Source organism: Peromyscus eremicus, chromosome 8a (genome assembly GCF_949786415.1).
Source record: "Peromyscus eremicus chromosome 8a, PerEre_H2_v1, whole genome shotgun sequence".
Lineage (NCBI taxonomy): Eukaryota > Metazoa > Chordata > Mammalia > Rodentia > Cricetidae > Peromyscus > Peromyscus eremicus.
The window spans coordinates 68159619-68175478 of record NC_081423.1 but is presented as its reverse complement, the minus strand read 5'-3'; the positions used below and the strand labels follow the sequence as shown (position 1 = coordinate 68175478).

The following is a 15860-nucleotide window of genomic DNA, read 5'->3' as shown; positions in this document are numbered from 1 at the left end:
TGAGGCAGAGACAGGCAGATCTCTATAAATTCTACATCAGGCAGGTCTATCTAGCAAGCTCCAACCAGCCAAGGCTACATAGTAAGACCCTGTCTCAAAGAAGAGCAGAACAAAAATTGAGTTTTGGAACCAGGTGTAATCCTATCACTTGGAAGGTAGAAGCCAGAGGATTTTTATAAATTCAAGGCCAGGCTTGGTTTCTACAGTGAGTTTCAGGCCAGTAAGGACTACAGACCCTGTCAAAAAACCAAAACCAAAACAAAACAAAAACTCAAAACCAAAAATAAACAAATAATGACTAAAGAAAGTATTTAGATTGTGTGTATGTTTGTAAACAGGATCACACTTATGTAGCCCTGGCTAGCATGAAACTAGCTATGGGAGACCATGCTGGCCTTGAACTCACAGAGATATACTAGCCTCTTCCTCCTAAATGCTTGGATTAAATGCTTGTGCCTCCATACCCAGAAAAGAAGGTATTTGGAATATATTAGAAGCAGACCTGAGAGGCTAGAGAGATGGCTCTGTGGTTGGTTCAAAGGATCAGAGGTCAATTCCCAGCCCCACATGGTGGCTCACAACACCCTCTTCTGTCCCCCACCCCCAAGGCACATTATGCATGTGCTGCACAGACATATATGCAGGCAAGCAAAACACAAAACACTCTTACCATAAAGTATTTTTTAAAAATTAGAAACAAGGGGCTGGAGAGATGGCTCAGAGGTTAAGAGCACTGACTGCTCCCGAGTTCAATTCCCAGCAACCACATGGTGGCTCACAACTATCTGTAATGAGATCTGGTACCCTCTTCTGGCCTGCAGTCATACATGCTGTATACATAATAAATAAATAAACCTTAAAAAAAAAAATCTAGGGTTTGGAGAGATGGCTCAGAGGTCAAGAACACTAGCTGTTCTTCCAGAGGTCCTGAGTTCAATTCCCAGCACCCATATGGTGGCTCACAACCATCTGTAATGAGATCTGGCTCCCTCTTCTGTCCTGCTCTGTCCTGCAGGGATACATGCAAACAGAACACTGTATACATAATAAATTAAAAAAAAAAAAATCTCTGCTAAGCTTTAAAAAAAAATGTTTAAAAAAAATTAGAAACAAAAGACTTGAATAAAACCAAGTACCCCATTTAAAAAACAACAACAACTTATATCACCATGCCAATTACATCTATCTCTATTCCCCCCCCTCCCCCCAACGCAGGTTTCTCTGTGTAGCCCTGGCTGTCCTGGAACTCAGAGATTGCCTGCCTCTATAATCACATCATTTCTTCCTTCCAAATTCTCCATTATGCCTCTCTTTACTCTTTTTTTGAGATAGGGTGTAGTTATGTAACCCTAGCAGGCCTTGAACTCAAATCTCTGTCTTTTAGTCTCCTTAGAAAAAGAACACAACTGGATCTTTACACGTGGACTTTGTGTCTCACGTAGCTCAGGCTAGTCTTGAACTTATAATTTAAGGATGACCTTGAACTTCTGCTCTTCCTGTCTCCACCTCTCCAGTGCTCTATTATAGGTGTGGGCCACCTATAACACACAGTTTATTTCTACCCCCTCATGTCAGGCAATCACTTTACAGCTCAGCTGCATTCCTGGCACCGCCCCACCCCTTTTTTCTTAACAAATTTAGACTCTGATAATTTGTAACATTTCTTCTTTTAATGTTTGGTAGAACTTATAAGTGAAGCTGTCTGGGCTTGGTACTTTCTTTGCAAGAATATTATCAATTTTAACCCCCCCCCAACTAACTAATTAAATGTTAAAAAAAGAAATAAAAACAAAAAGCAGGCCTACTCAAGGGCCATGATGGCTACTCAGTGAAGGGTTACTGAGCTCTGCTTGTGTTGGTCTTAAGCCAGGTTCTGCCCCAGTTCCCAGACTACTCTTTGTCCAGGAGCTGAGTTTTCAGGCACTTTGCTGACCTATGGCCTCTCTACCCAACTTCCTGTCTTCCTTTGTTTGCTTAGAGACTAAGGTCAGAACTAGACACTGCATTTCTCACCTGCATTTCTTCCATGACACCTGTCTACCCCTAGCCTGCAGTCTAGTGCCCACACTGCATTTCTCACCCAGGCTTCTTCCACGACATCTGTCTACTCCTAGCCTGCAGTCTAGTGCCCACACTGCATTTCTCACCCAGGCTTCTTCCACGACATCTGTCTACTCCTAGCCTGCAGTCTAGCGCCCAGGAGGTACTTAATGTTCAGTACCTCTTGGATAGGTGAGTGTAGGCAAAAGGGGCTCATAGTCCGAAGAATCCCTCATATGGTGCTGTAGAAAGGGAGAGGCAGCTGGCTGCGGCCTGGGCGAGGCTTCCTCTCACTGGTGCTGGAAGTCCTTGTCTATGCAGCACGTCTCACCTGCTGAGGCCCGCCATCTATAAGGCCCTCTGGCGATCCCAGAGCTTCTCATACACCGCCCTTGCTATCTATCACTGGCAACCCCAATAGGTTTTCATTTTTTAAAAATATTTATTATGGTTTTTTATTTTATGTATAGGGGTGTTTGCCTGAATGTATGTCTGCATCACACGTGTGCAGTATCCTGAGGTCAGAAGAGGGCATCGGATCTTCTGGAACTAGTTTTAGATAGTTATTAACCATCACATGGTTGCTGGAAATTGAACTTGATCCTCTGTAAGTGCAACAAGTGCTCTTAAACAGCTGAGCTGTTTCTCCAGCTTCAATCCCAGCAGGCTTTGGTCTCTTCCAATCTTTTCCCCATAGTAAACCCAGCTACTTTTGGAGGAGCACTACCATGTGCCAAGCATGCTACCCAATGCCTTACGTGCACGAGCTCCTACTTTATATTATGTTTACTTCATTTATTTGTAGATAAGAGTCTTACTATGTAGCCCAGGCTGGCTTGTGGTCCTCCTACATTGCCTCCTGAGTCCTGGGATTACAGGTGTGTCATCACTTCAAACAACACAGGCTCCTTTCTGCTCACACAGAAGTCCCATGCAGGTGCTGGCCTTCTACTCCCTCCCATTTCACAAGTGAGAGGACTGAGGCATTCTACCTGATGGACATGACGTTGGGTTCCCCAACATCTGACTGCTGTTTCTAGAGATCCCAGAAGCACCTTCGGTGAGAAAGTCAAGGTGCGAGGGAAAAAGGATCTCACCAGGGTGGAGCAGGGCCAGCAGCAGAGGCTGCACCAGAGCCCAGTCTTCTGGTGTGGTGCTTGCTGAGCACAGCACAGACACCCTGGTTCAGTCAGGCAGCCCATCTGTGACTGACTAGGCAGCCAATGATGCCCCAGGCAATGGCCCTCGCCTTTCTGCTCACCTAGCCAGGTATGAGGGACAGGATAAGAAACTGGCGCTCCTACCTTTCCGGCTCCACTCTCTCCACTGACCACAATGGATTGGTTGATTGGCTCCATCAGGCTCTTGACGTTCCTGTAGGTCTGTTCACCCACTGTGAAGATGTGGGGTTTCAATTTCTGAAATATCAGAGTGGATGGTCACGTGAGCACCTGTTTTCAAAAGTGGCTGATCCAATGACAGCCTAGACTGGGAGGCTACCAGAAGTGGTGTTAGCATGCTTCCTCCAAAAAACCTTGCCCGGATGTCAGAGTTAAGACCCAACTGCAAAACTCCTATGTTTGATTCATCCATGGTGGTTCTCTCAACATGGATGCAGCTAGCTTCCAGCACTCTATGACCTTAATACTTTATGCTCTCATCTGATTTTCTTTCCTCCTCCTCCTCCTCCTCCTCCTTCTTTTTTTTTTTTTTACAGGGTTTCTCTGTGTAGCCTTGGCTGTCCTGGAACTTGCTCTGTAGACCAGGCTGGCCTTGAACTTACAGGGATCCACTTGCCTCTGCCTCCTGAGTGCTGGAATTAAAGGCGTGCACCACCACTGTCCGGCTCTGATTTTATTATCTTATGTGTATGGGTGTTCTGCTTCTGTGTATGTCTGTACCATGTGTACAGTGTCCTTGGAGGCCAGAATAGGAGGTCAGATTCCTTGGGGCTGAAGTTAAAGATGGCTGTGAGCCAACATACTGGCCTTAGGAATTGGATCCTGGTTCTCTGGAAGAGCAGAAAGTGCTCTTAACCACTGAACTATCTCTCTACCTACACCCTCCCACCCTCCCCCACCTCTGCCGCCGCCAGGTTTTCCTGTAGCCTGGTCTAGAACTTGCTATGTAGCTGAGGATGACATTGAACTTCTGTTCTTTCTGCCTGTACCTCCCAAGTGCCACCACACCTGGTTCTAGGGTTGGAACTCATATCTATGTATGCCAGGTGAGCACTTGACCAACTGAGCTGCTTCTGCATTTTTCTCTAATAGTCTGAGTCTGCTGCTTATTTTATTATACTTTATAATTTGGAAGAAAATTTCTTCTTAAGTTACTGCCTGTATTAGTTCATTTCTACTGCTGTGACAAACCATGACCAAAAAGCAACCTGGGGAGGAAAGGGTTATTTTGCTTATACTTCCATATCACCGTTCATCACTGAAGGCAGTCAGAGCAGGAAGTTAAGGAAGCCAAGAACCCCAAGCAGAAGCAGATGCAGAGGCCTTGGAGGAGTGCTACTTACTGGCTTGCTCATACTGCTTTCTTATAGCACCCAGGACCACCAGCCTAGAGATGGCACCACCCACAATGGGCTGGGCCCTCCCACATCAATCACTAGTTAAGAAAATACCCTAAGTACTCTAAAGGTTTGCCCACAGCACAATTTTGATTTTTTAAAAAATTTTATTTATTTATATTTTATGTATGACTGCTCTGCGTGTACACCTGCAGGCTAGAGAAGGGCGTCAGATCTCATTATAGATGGTTGTGAGCCACCATGTGGTTGCTGGGAATTGAACTCAGAATCTCAGGAAGAGCAGCCAATGCTCTTAACCTCTGAGTCATCTCTCCAGCACGATCTTATGAAGGCATTTTCTTTCTTTTTTTTCTTTCTTTTATTTTATGTGCATTGGTGGTTTTGCTTGCATGTATGTCTGTATGAGGTCAGATCCCCTGGAACTGGAGTTACAAACAGTTATGAGCTGCTATGTGGGTGCTGGGAATTGAACCTGGGTCCTCTAGAAGAACTGCCAGTGCTCTTAACCACTGAGCCATCTCCCCAGCCCATGGAGACATTTTCTTTTTTTGTTTTCTTCAAGACAAGGTTTCTCTGTGTAGTTTTGGTGACTATCCTGGATCTCACTCTGTAGACCAGGCTGGCCTCGAACCCACAGAGATCCGCCTGGCCCTGCCTCCCGAGTGCTGGGATTAAAGGCATGCACCACCACTGCCCGGCTGGAGGCATTTTCTTAATTGAGGTTCCTACCTATGAGATGATTCCAGGTGTTTGTGCCAGGGTGACATAGAACTAGCCAGCATGTTACCTAAGAAGTCTGCACATTAGTTAGATGGCTAACCTCAAAGATGAGCTATGCGAAATTCAGAGGCATAATAATAACCTGCCAAGGCCCTCAGCAAGTAAGTACACCTGTGTGATCTGAATTCCAAGGCCACTCTTCTTTTTTCTTTTCTTTTTTTAATAATTTACTTTTATTTTATATACATTGGTGTTTTGCCTGCAATTTATGACTGTATTCAGGAATCAGATCCCCCAGAACAGGAGTTGTAACTGTCTGTAGACAGCTGTGAGCTGTCGTGTGGGTGCTGGGAACCGAACCCGGGTCCTCTGGAAGAGCAGCCAGTGCTCTTAACCGCTGAGCCATCTCCCCAGCCCTGCCACTCTTCTTTCATAAACACTGTCTTCAATGTGCTGACATCCAGCTGGGCACTGTAGAAAAGGGGACCATGGCCCGACTTTTGCCTTCGAGTATCAGGCAGATAGTGTGTCAGACCAGGAAGGATCTCTTAGGACTCAGGATGGACTTCTTTGACTCCACTTGATACTTCTCATCACATGAACCTCAGGGCAGTGCCATCTGCACCATGCCTCACTAGCCTAGCCAGCAATGATCACCTACAGCTTCCTGAGAGCTGTCTGTCCTTCTCGACCTGTCCTTGCTGCAGTTACCTAGTCCCTGAACTGTTAAGAAGCCTCAGTGTTCTCCCTGTTTCTTTCACTTCAACCTTCTTCTTGCAGACTCCGTTCAAAGGCCTACCTCCACAAGGAGTAAATCCTGCCTGCGGTGGACTTCTGCCCGACTGTGCTCATCTTCAGACCCTTATCCACCACCTCTCGACCCAGGCTTCCTCCTGCTAGCCAGCTTGTTCTTGCCTCTCCCTGAACACGTGTCCATTTCCAGCCTGCATCACTACCTCCCATCCCTCAAATAATTTAGTCTCAGTACAGAAGGACACGTGCTGACTGCTCAAGGGCAATCCCTACTGTATGCACTTTCATTCTCGTCTGAAAAGACAGACACAACCACACCTGTAAGTCCTTTCTCATAATAATAATCAAAACCTTTGTTCTGTTTCTAGTTTAGGTTTCAACCTCAGTTAAATGTTTATCATCCACACTGCACCTCAGTTATGTGTCCAATTTCTGAGAGTTCCTGTTGGGCAGGGACGTGACACCAGCAAGCTTTGAATGACTGTATTACTGGGGCAGAGATGAAGAAGGAGGGTGAGGCCACAGGGAGGCTTAGGCAGAAGCCAGGGAGCCTTACCTGAGGCTGAGGCGCAGCATGGTACTCCTGCATCAGCTCTGCTGCGTAGAGTTGAGGTATGGGCTTGAAGGGGTTCAGAGCTACCAGGGTACAGCCAGCATTGGTATAGAATATGTCCTCTGTGTACCGGGCCTGCAGGCACCTCAGGACTGAGGCAAAGATGCTGTTAGCCAAGTCTGGCTCAAATGCAGACAGAAGCCCAGACGCACATCTGCCAAGCAGCCCTCCCTCTGTAATTAGCTAAGTGCCATTAGAACCCTGTAGCTCCCTGATGAATAGATAGAAGATCTAATTAAGACGAGTCCCAAACCTAGAGCAAAGCCTGCCCTGGGGAGCCCAGGTGCAGTGGCAGGTTCCCTGGGGCAGAGGCCAGGTCAGGAGTCTCAGTGCTTGGTCTGAACTAGGCAAACAGTGCTGAAGACCCTCGCTACGTCCCTACGCTTTTGGAGCAGCTGTCTGGAGGAGAGGAAGGCCCATACCTGTTTCCAGTGTCACAGGATTCACCTTGGTGAGGTCATCCAGCTGGTGGAGTGGGGCCTCCCCACCCAGGAACTCCTGTAGGTCTCCCTTGAGGGATGCCCTGCCTTGGGCATCAGAGCCTGAACTGTGGCCATTCACCTGCAGGGGAACAACACAAGAGCCATGAGACCTGGGTCTTAGACCAGTTGGCAGCTAGTAAGGGTGGAGCCTGCACAGGCGAAAGAACAGGTTTCTACAAGATCCAGGTGGCTCATGTTTCAGCTCTGCTGCTTATTAGTGTGCGAGCCTGGTAAGTCACCTCTATGAGCCATGTTTGCTTGTTTAGGGGGGGGGGCGGCTATAAACTCTACTCCCAGATTATAGAGGGGAAAAAAAAACCATACAGAGCACTTTAGTCCAGGTCTTGATAGTACGTATTAATAATCAATAGCCTTGGGCCGGGCAGTGGTGGCACACACCTTTAATCCCAGCACTTGGGAGGCAGAGGCAGGCGGATCCCTGTGAGTTTGAGGTCAGCCTGGTCTATAGAGTGAGATCCAGGAAAGGCGCAAAACTACACAGAGAAACCTTGTCTGGAGGGGGGGAGAAGATCAATAGCATCCTTTTCTCCTCTGCTGTGAGCTCCAGCTCAGGCAGTTTTTAGGCTACAGGCTACCAGCCTTACAGAGCTGCTGTCTGTACAGCACAGGACGGAATGGGAAGAGAAGACAGGCATCTAGCTGGAATCAGCTTAGGAGGCTGAAGTCTTGGTATGGCTTGTGTTTCTAATGAGACTGGTGAACCCTCAACCATACGCCCCTCAGGAACATGCCAACGTAGGAGCACAAAAATGAGTTTCTCTTAAATATTGTGAGGCTCAGGCCCATCATAACGTACAGAGCAGGCTCTTGTTCTCAAGGGTAATTGCTACAGCCTACAGATGAATCTATGGAAGGGCAAGGATGGAGGGAAAAAGGAAGAAAGGAAAGAGAAGGGAAAGGGTGGAGGAGGAGAAAGGAGGAAGGGACTACTTACAAAACCAGCTGCAATTCAGGAACAGTTTTGATCAATTGGGAGTTGAGTATAGTGACCAAGAGCTTGGGTTAGATTATGCTGGGCAGTGGTGGAGCATGACTTTAATCCCAGCACTCAGAGGCAGAGGCAGGCGGATCTCTGTGAGTTCGAAGCTAGCCTGGTCTACAGAGTAAGTTCCAGGACAGCTAGGGCTACATGGAGAAATCATGTCTTCAAAAGCAAACAAAACAACAATAAAGGAAGCTAGACTGTGCTGAGCCTGGTGGTAGGACTGTTTCCTGAGGCAGGAGGACTGTTAAGTGCAAGGCCAGTCTCAGTAATTTAAGTCTCTGGTCTCAAAATAAAAAGCAAAAATACAGGAGATACAGTTTGGTGGGTGCCTGCCTAGCCCAGGTTAGGCCCAGGTCAATCCCAGGGCTGCAGATGAATAGAATGGAAATGCGATCTAGGTTACCCAGGTTTGACTCCTGACAGCACCATTCATTCTTGTACAATCTTATTTCTCCGTGTAACAGTTCTGGCTGTCCTGAAATTCGATTTGCAGACCAGGCTGGCCTTGAACTCACTGAGATGCACCTGCCTCTGCCTCCTAAGTGGTGGGATTAAAGGTGGTTGTCACTACCGCCTGGATTTATTTAAGTTCTTTTGTCTCTTTTTATTTCAATTTTCATTAACACTAAAATGGAAATGGTGACTGTGCCTACCTCTTAGTTACTCAAGTAGTTATTGCAGGTGGTACACACCTGTAATCCCAGCACTCAGGAGAAGTAGGGGACTGCCATGAGTTCAAGCCTAGCCTGGGCTACTCAGAAAGATCTCAAAAAACTAAACAAGAACTAGGGTGTGATGGTGCATGCCTTTAATCCCAGGACTCAGGAAGTTCATCTCCGAGTTTGAGGCCAGCCTGGTCTACAGAGCGAGTTCCAGGACAGCCAGGGCTACACATAGAAACCCTGTCTCAAAAAACCAAAAAAGAGAAAAAAATCAGGGCAAAAAATTCTAAACATTCTTTAAAATGTTGTGTTAGGATAGTATGACTAGATAACTTTAATGTCCTTTTTGATTGCCTTTATTTTTCCAAATTCCTAATAATGAATGTGACCTTGAGTCAGCATTTAACTCATCTGGGTCTTATCTCCAGAATGGGGACATAACAGCACTGTATAGTACACACTACTATATATTTTTCACTGCAATGTGAAGATGAAACAAAATCCTCAAATGTAGTACCTACTACAGAACAAGGGCTGGGCACAGGGCAGTCACAAGAATGGCTGTGGTAAAAATAATCGCTTTTGGAATAAGGAAAAGAAAAAGAAAAGAAAGGAAGAAAGAAAGAAAGGAAGGAAGGAAGGGAGAGAGAGAGAGAGAGAGAGAATGAGAGAGAGAGAAAGAGAGAGAGAGAAAGAAAGAAAAAACAACTCAGAGTAAACAATTGTCCTGTCTGCTTTTTTGTAGCTTGAAAGTTCATTTCCTATCAAACAGCAGGATAGTCCAGTAGCATCCGCCATGGCTTTCTTGAGCCTGGTAAGTCCCACCTTGGTTATCCTGCTAGAGCTCACCAGAGCACAAACTCCCTGAGCCCTTAGTATGGGACCAAATTTAGGAAAATCAAATTCCAGCAAATACGTACCATTGTGCTCAAGGGATCTCAGCTACTTATGAAGGATGCTACCAGGTGGAGGTATGAGGTGGAGCTCCACAGTGAAAGGTAGTCACGCCTTGTAGCCAGGGATACAGCCTTTTCAGAGGCAGACTGCTGGACTCCCACATAAGCTACTTTCTGCATTTTTGCACAGGCAGACATCTTTTGTCTGGACTGCTTATGCTCCTTCTCAAGCTGTCCTAGAACTCAATATGTAGACCACACTGGCCGTGACCTCATAGAGATCTTCGAGCCTCTGTCTCCCAAATGCTGGGACTAAAGGTGTGTGGCACCATGCCTGGCTTACTTGGCTAATTCTTTATTATTCTTTTTTTTTTTTTTTTTTTATAAATAAATTTTTTTTTAAAGATTTATTTATTTATTATGCATACACTATTCTGCTTGCACACATCCCTGCAGGCCAGAAGAGGGCACCAGATCTCACTACAGATGGCTGTGAGCTAGCATGTGGTTGCTGGGAATTGAACTCAGAACCTCTGGAAGAACAGCCAGTGCTCTTAACCTCTGAGCCATCTCTCCAGCCCCCTCTTTATTATTCTTAAAGGCTCAGCTTCAGTGAACATCCTTGGAAGCCCTAAACTTCCACTGTGATTCAATAAAACAGCCCAGCAAGGACTTCTGTCAGGATATGCGCCATTTAAGGTCATCAAAGAGACCTAGACTCCTTTACCTAGCTCAACTTATCCACTCCAAGCCACAAAACCACAAAAAAAGAAGACATTCAAGTTAGGTATCTGAAGAGCACTGGAGAGACTATCTGAAGAAGGGGTCTTTCCTGTCCTTCCAGCTGGGAGAACTGCAGTCTTCATTCAGACAGGCAAATAGGAAAGTGTCTCTGGTGCTTGGTTACATCAGCTTTACCTGCTGAAGCATCATGCTTTAGTGTGGGCAGCCCGAGTTCTGTGTCATAGACACAAGCAGTGCTGTCTATCAACCTGGTCATGGGGCCACTGCTCCAGCAGCAGACTCAGGTGTGCGGGAATCTCAGCCAAGTCATCTCAGAACCTGTAGCGTGAGACAGAAGACAAGGGCCACACAGGTGAGGGCACCTCTGGGGTGACTCACTCCTACTCCTCCCACCAAGCAGGAGGAACCCAAATGAGAAGCAGGCAGGCCTGGGCAGAGAGTGAGAGTCTGTGCCTTCCCTTGCTAATTAGGAAGTAAGGAAACGTTCATGAGAGCCTCCAGAGACTACCTGGGACGCTTTCAGACGTTCCTCTTACAGTAAAAGGCCAAGGGCAGTTTTAAGGTACGTTAAGTGATGGGCTGGGTTTTCAAAATCTTCTGGGTCAGTATGCTATGGAGAATGAAGATACTCGGGGGAGATAACCTGGGCCCGCTCATCACCACTAGACAGAAATACCCGTGTATGTAAACGCAGTCAGCAGCTGATGGCAAGCAGGGCCTGGAGTCAACGCCCAATGTTCCTGGGAGGCTGCTGTATGAGAAGGTTATCATACTTCAGTCACTGGATGGGTATGTAACCCCAGGGCAACCCTATCACCCCAAACCCTCACCTTGAAAGCAGGGGTAGTTAAATCTACCTTATTTTGAGAGTTTATGAAGGTCAATGAGGTCAAGGTTTAAAAGCACAGTACAAATCTGAGTATCACTGAGCATGAATATTAGCATTAACTATAGAGTGGATAACCCACCTGGGGACACTCATCAGTGGGGGAAGGCCCAAAAGGTGAGATTGAGATTGGTAGCACGTGCCTGTCATCTCAACACTCAGGAGGCTGAGGCAGGAGGATCTCAGTTTGAGGCCTGTCTAGGCTACACTTTAAGACCTTGTCTCAAACAAACAAGGTGAGGCCGGGAGAGAGGAATCCGTCTGAGAGGAGGGGTGCTGTGAGTGAGGATCTCAAAAATGGTGAGCCTCACTCAGACTTGTAATTTCCCAGGCCTCAATCCCTTCCTAGCAATGAGGAAAGAGGATAAGGGACATCTATAAGGGATTGATGAGCCGGGCGGTGGTGGCGCACGCCTTTAATCCCAGCACTCGGGAGGCAGAGGCAGGCGGGTCTCTGTGAGTTTGAGCCCAGCCTGGTCTCCAAAGCCAGTTCCAGGAAAGGAGCAAAGCTACACAGAGAAACCCTGTCTCGAAAAACCAAAAAAAAAAAAAAAAAAAAAAAAAAAAGGGATTAATGGATTAATCCTGATAATAGACTTTCTGAGGCTCTGAACACACCTAATCTTTGAAGAACCAGGACTAGGGACTTCCATGGAAATGGGGAGGGGAAAAATTCAAGCAGAAAAGGGTATCAGGACTGTGCTAGACACCCTCACTCTGGACACTGTACCCATCATCCGAGGGTCTCTGGTGACTCAGCTGGAAGCTCACCTTGGGAAGAAGGCCAACCGGGAGACCACAGCAACGCCGAGTTAGAATCCAAAGCTCACAACCCTCCTAGAACACATCACAGGAGCTCCCTAAGCCTCATTTTCAAACAGCTGCCAATGGTCTAATACTATACCACAAAGTGCAAAATTATGGCTCGTATAAGCAAGTACCTGTGAGAGCTTAGTAAACACTGGTTATGACTATGCGGTGTCAGCTCCTGGTTGAAGTCAAGTCAGATCAGAGCAGTTTTCTCCAGTTCTCCGGGCTCTCTTGCACCCTCCTCTCGCGGTCACCACCAAGAATTTCTGGAAAGGGTGTGACCACAGGCAGAAGAGAGTAATGAATAGGTGAAAGACCAAGTCCAAAGCAAGTGGCAACCAGATTACAACCCCCTCCTCTTTCAACTCTGCTTTTTTTTTGACAGAGGGCTATGAGCTGGGTCAGGGTCCTGGGGGCCCAGCCCTCTTGGCTCCAGATTCCTGGCGGGAACTAGTACTTCCAGCACTGGCAACGAGCCCGCGGTGCCCAAGGCTGGGATGCCACTCCGGAAGCACCTGGTACAGAGAGAATACGTCCTTCCCGGGAAGGTGGATATGACCCTAGTCAAGGGCGCAGTTTCCTTATGCCTTTCTCCGTCCCTGGGTAGGACAAGGAAAGCGACAGACAGACGTCTAGCCCCGGTCAGCCAGAAACACCCCCTTGTGGCCCCCTGCTGGCAAGCTGGAAATTGACCGTGAAGGTCCTTGTCCTGGGCAAAAGCTGTGCTACCTCCAAGAGGGTAGAAAGAGAAATGCAGAATTATTAGGTGAGGTGCCCCCTTCTACTTTAGCTCTGACCTCCCTAACCCCGCGGGCCGTGAAGGGTTTCGGATCTAGGCGGAGAGTGCCACTCACCGGTCCCACGACCTGGGCGCCCAGCGTGTAGTCCCGGCCCGGGGCGGGTGGGCAGGGTGAGGAGACGGGAAGAACCCGGGGAGGGAAGAGAGCAGAGGGAGCGGGAGCGGCTAGGAAAGAAAGCCCGCAACTCCGGGTCGCCGGCGGCCCGCAGCGGCTCCGGCTGAGTGGCCCGGGGCCCGCCGGCTCCTCCCCAGGGGCGGGGCGCGCACACGCGGCGCTGGACGCACGTGGCCGGTCCCGGGCCGCTGCACTGGCTGGCGGGCTACTCGGGAGGTGAGATGTTTGGAGACCCTGGGGTAAGGTGTGGTGTTCCCGTGGCCTCCCGAGTTCGGGGTGGGAAAGCGCGGCTTCCGGGGGCCCCGGGGGCTGATCTCCTTGCAGGTCGCGGTGGCCGAGTCTGGCGCGGGCTCCTCGGACCCTCTACCCGACCCGCCTCGCCGTGGGTCCGAGATCGCACGGCTCGGTCTCCAGAACCCAGCCCAACACACTGAAGGGCGTGGGGAGCCGGCGGGGCGGGGACTGTCGCCATCCCCGGCGGCGGGGGCGCGCGGAATCTGCGGGCCCGGAAGAACAGGCTGCGCCCGCGCCGGCCGGAAGCGTCGCTCGCGAGGCGGAAGCGGAGGGAGCCGGCAGGTGCGGTGGGAGCCTGGTCTGTCAACGCCGGAGACCCTCTGTCTGGGGCCGGGCGTGGTTGGGGCTGTCAGGTCTGTCAGGAGAAGGACTTAAAGGCCAAAAGAGCAGGGCCTCTTAACGGTGAGATGCTGATGCAGGGCCCAGGCAGACCATAATGGTCTACCTTCAGGGGCGTTGTACACTGTGATTCATATCTGATCGACGGAAGTGTTCGCTCCGTGTGCAGCGTTTCAGACAGTAGTAATGTGACAGAGGAGGTTGTAGGCTTCGGAAAAAGAAGCCATTAGCCCTGGTATGTACTATGCATCCATTCGGTCCACCTGCTCCTCAATCTGAAAATGTGGCCGCGTGTGCATAGGAGGAAAAGAACAACCTGGGTCTCATGCATTCACCGGTAGGTGTCCAGTGTTGTAGTAGGTTTTGAGGCTCTGGACAGAAACCTAGGGACCCTGACTTTAAAATACACTTAGAATTTCTCTTCTTTCCTGAAGTTTTATTTTAAAGTTCTTAGCAATGCGTTGGCAGCTTTCATGAAGGTTCTCATAACATCAGTATATATCACGATATACATATAACTAATTATATGTAATTATATATGTGCATACACACACATATATATGGAGAGAGACAGACAGAAATTATGCTTTGCAATAGAAATTCCTGACTGTGATGCCATTTGGATTCATATCCCAAATTTACTTTCTTTTTTTTTTTTTTTTTTTGGTTTTTCGAGACAGGGTTTCTCTGTGTAGCTTTGCGCCTTTCCTGGAACTGGCTTTGGAGACCAGGCTGGACTCAAACTCACAGAGATCCGCCTGCCTCTGCCTCCCGAGTGCTGGGATCAAAGGCGTGCGCCACTAACGCCCGGCCCCAAATTTACTTTCTTAAAGACCAGGTCTGGGGGGCTGGAGAGATGGCTCAGTGGTTAAGAGCAGTGACTAATCTTCTAGAGGACCTGGGTTCATTTCCCAGCACCCACATGGCAGCTCACTGTGGTGGTATTGTATTCCCCAAAATATTGTGTACCTTAATAAACTTATCTGGGGTCAGAGAACAGAAAAGCCACTAGGTACTTAAGATAGGCAGTGATAGCACACGCCTTTAATCCTAGCATTCCAGAGGCAGAAATCCATGTGTTCAAGGATACAGCCAGGCATGGTGACTCATCACACCTTTAATCCCAGGGAGTGGTGGTAGAAGGCAGAAAGATATATAAGGCATGAGGACCAGAAACTAGAAGCATTTGGCTGGTTAAGCGTTCAGGATTTTGAGCAGCAGTTCAGCTGAGAGCCATTGGGATGAGGACACAGAAGCTTCCAGTCTGAGGAAACAAGACCAGCTGAGAAGTTGGCCAGGTGAGGTTAGCTGCGGCTTGTTCTGTCTCTCTGACCTTCCAGTGTTCACCCCATTACCTGGCTCAGGTTTGATTTTATTAATAAGAGCTTTTAAGATTCATGCTACAGCTCACAAATGTCTGTAATTCCAGTTCCAAGGGACCCAACACCCATGGCAAAACACCAGTGCACATAAAATAAAGAAAAAAACTGCAGTTGAAAAAAAAAAAAAAAAGACCAGGTCTGGCTGGATGTGTAGCACTTGTCTTTAATCTAAGCATTTGTGGGGGAGGCGGGGCAGTGCGGCCAGCAGAGGTAGGTGGATTTCTTGAGTTCAAGGTCAACATATTGAGTTCCAGGCTACACAGTTGAAACCTTGTCTAAAAAAAAAAAAAAAAAAGACAATGTTTCATGTAAGCCAGGTTGACTGGGAACTCAGTATGTAAGCAAGGACCATCTTGTGTCTTAAGAGATAGGATTACATGTATGCTTCACCACACCCAGCCTCCAAATTTACTTTCCTTTTTGAGTTTGCCTTATAGTGAAGATGCAACTTTGTATTAGAAATTTCGTATCTTCTCTTAATGTATCAATGTTGACTCTTCCCCTAGAATCTTAGCATTTAGTAGGGTCCGTCAGAAATTCTGCCTGGAATTGAAATCACTAGGGCCTAAAATGCCTACCTCTTTTTCTGTGTAGCTCTGGCTGTCCTGGAACTCACTCTGTAGCCCAGGCTGGCCTTGTATTCACAGAGAGCTGCCTGCCTCTGCCTCCTGAGTACTGGGATTAAAGACGTGTGCCACCACCGCCTGGTAGTCCTAAACTTCTGTTCTGGCCACTTGTATGTCCGTGTGAGGGTATCTAGAACTGGAGTTACAGACAGTT

The 15860-nt window shown here is 48.0% G+C and overlaps 1 protein-coding gene and 1 long non-coding RNA gene across 2 annotated transcripts in view; both read right to left on the bottom strand.

Moving 5' to 3' along the window:
- The window catches only part of Myo19 (myosin XIX), a 31518-nt gene extending 20747 nt beyond the window's left edge, over positions 1 to 10771 (bottom strand). Inside the window, exons 1-4 of the mRNA XM_059271406.1 lie at positions 10630 to 10771; positions 7088 to 7226; positions 6609 to 6757; positions 3345 to 3458 (exon numbers count right to left, since the gene is read on the bottom strand). Of these exons, the coding sequence (XP_059127389.1) occupies positions 3345 to 3458; positions 6609 to 6757; positions 7088 to 7226; positions 10630 to 10644 (417 nt within the window). The 5' untranslated portion in view covers positions 10645 to 10771. The remainder of the gene's footprint in view (positions 1 to 3344; positions 3459 to 6608; positions 6758 to 7087; positions 7227 to 10629) is intronic.
- A 1339-nt stretch (positions 10772 to 12110) lies between these two features.
- LOC131916287 (uncharacterized) lies at positions 12111 to 13589 on the bottom strand. The gene is made up of 3 exons (XR_009380527.1): positions 13006 to 13589; positions 12283 to 12417; positions 12111 to 12178 (listed from the first exon to the last, which is right to left on the bottom strand). It is a non-coding gene; the product is annotated as an uncharacterized LOC131916287 (long non-coding RNA).
- Positions 13590 to 15860: the final 2271 nt, after the last annotated feature.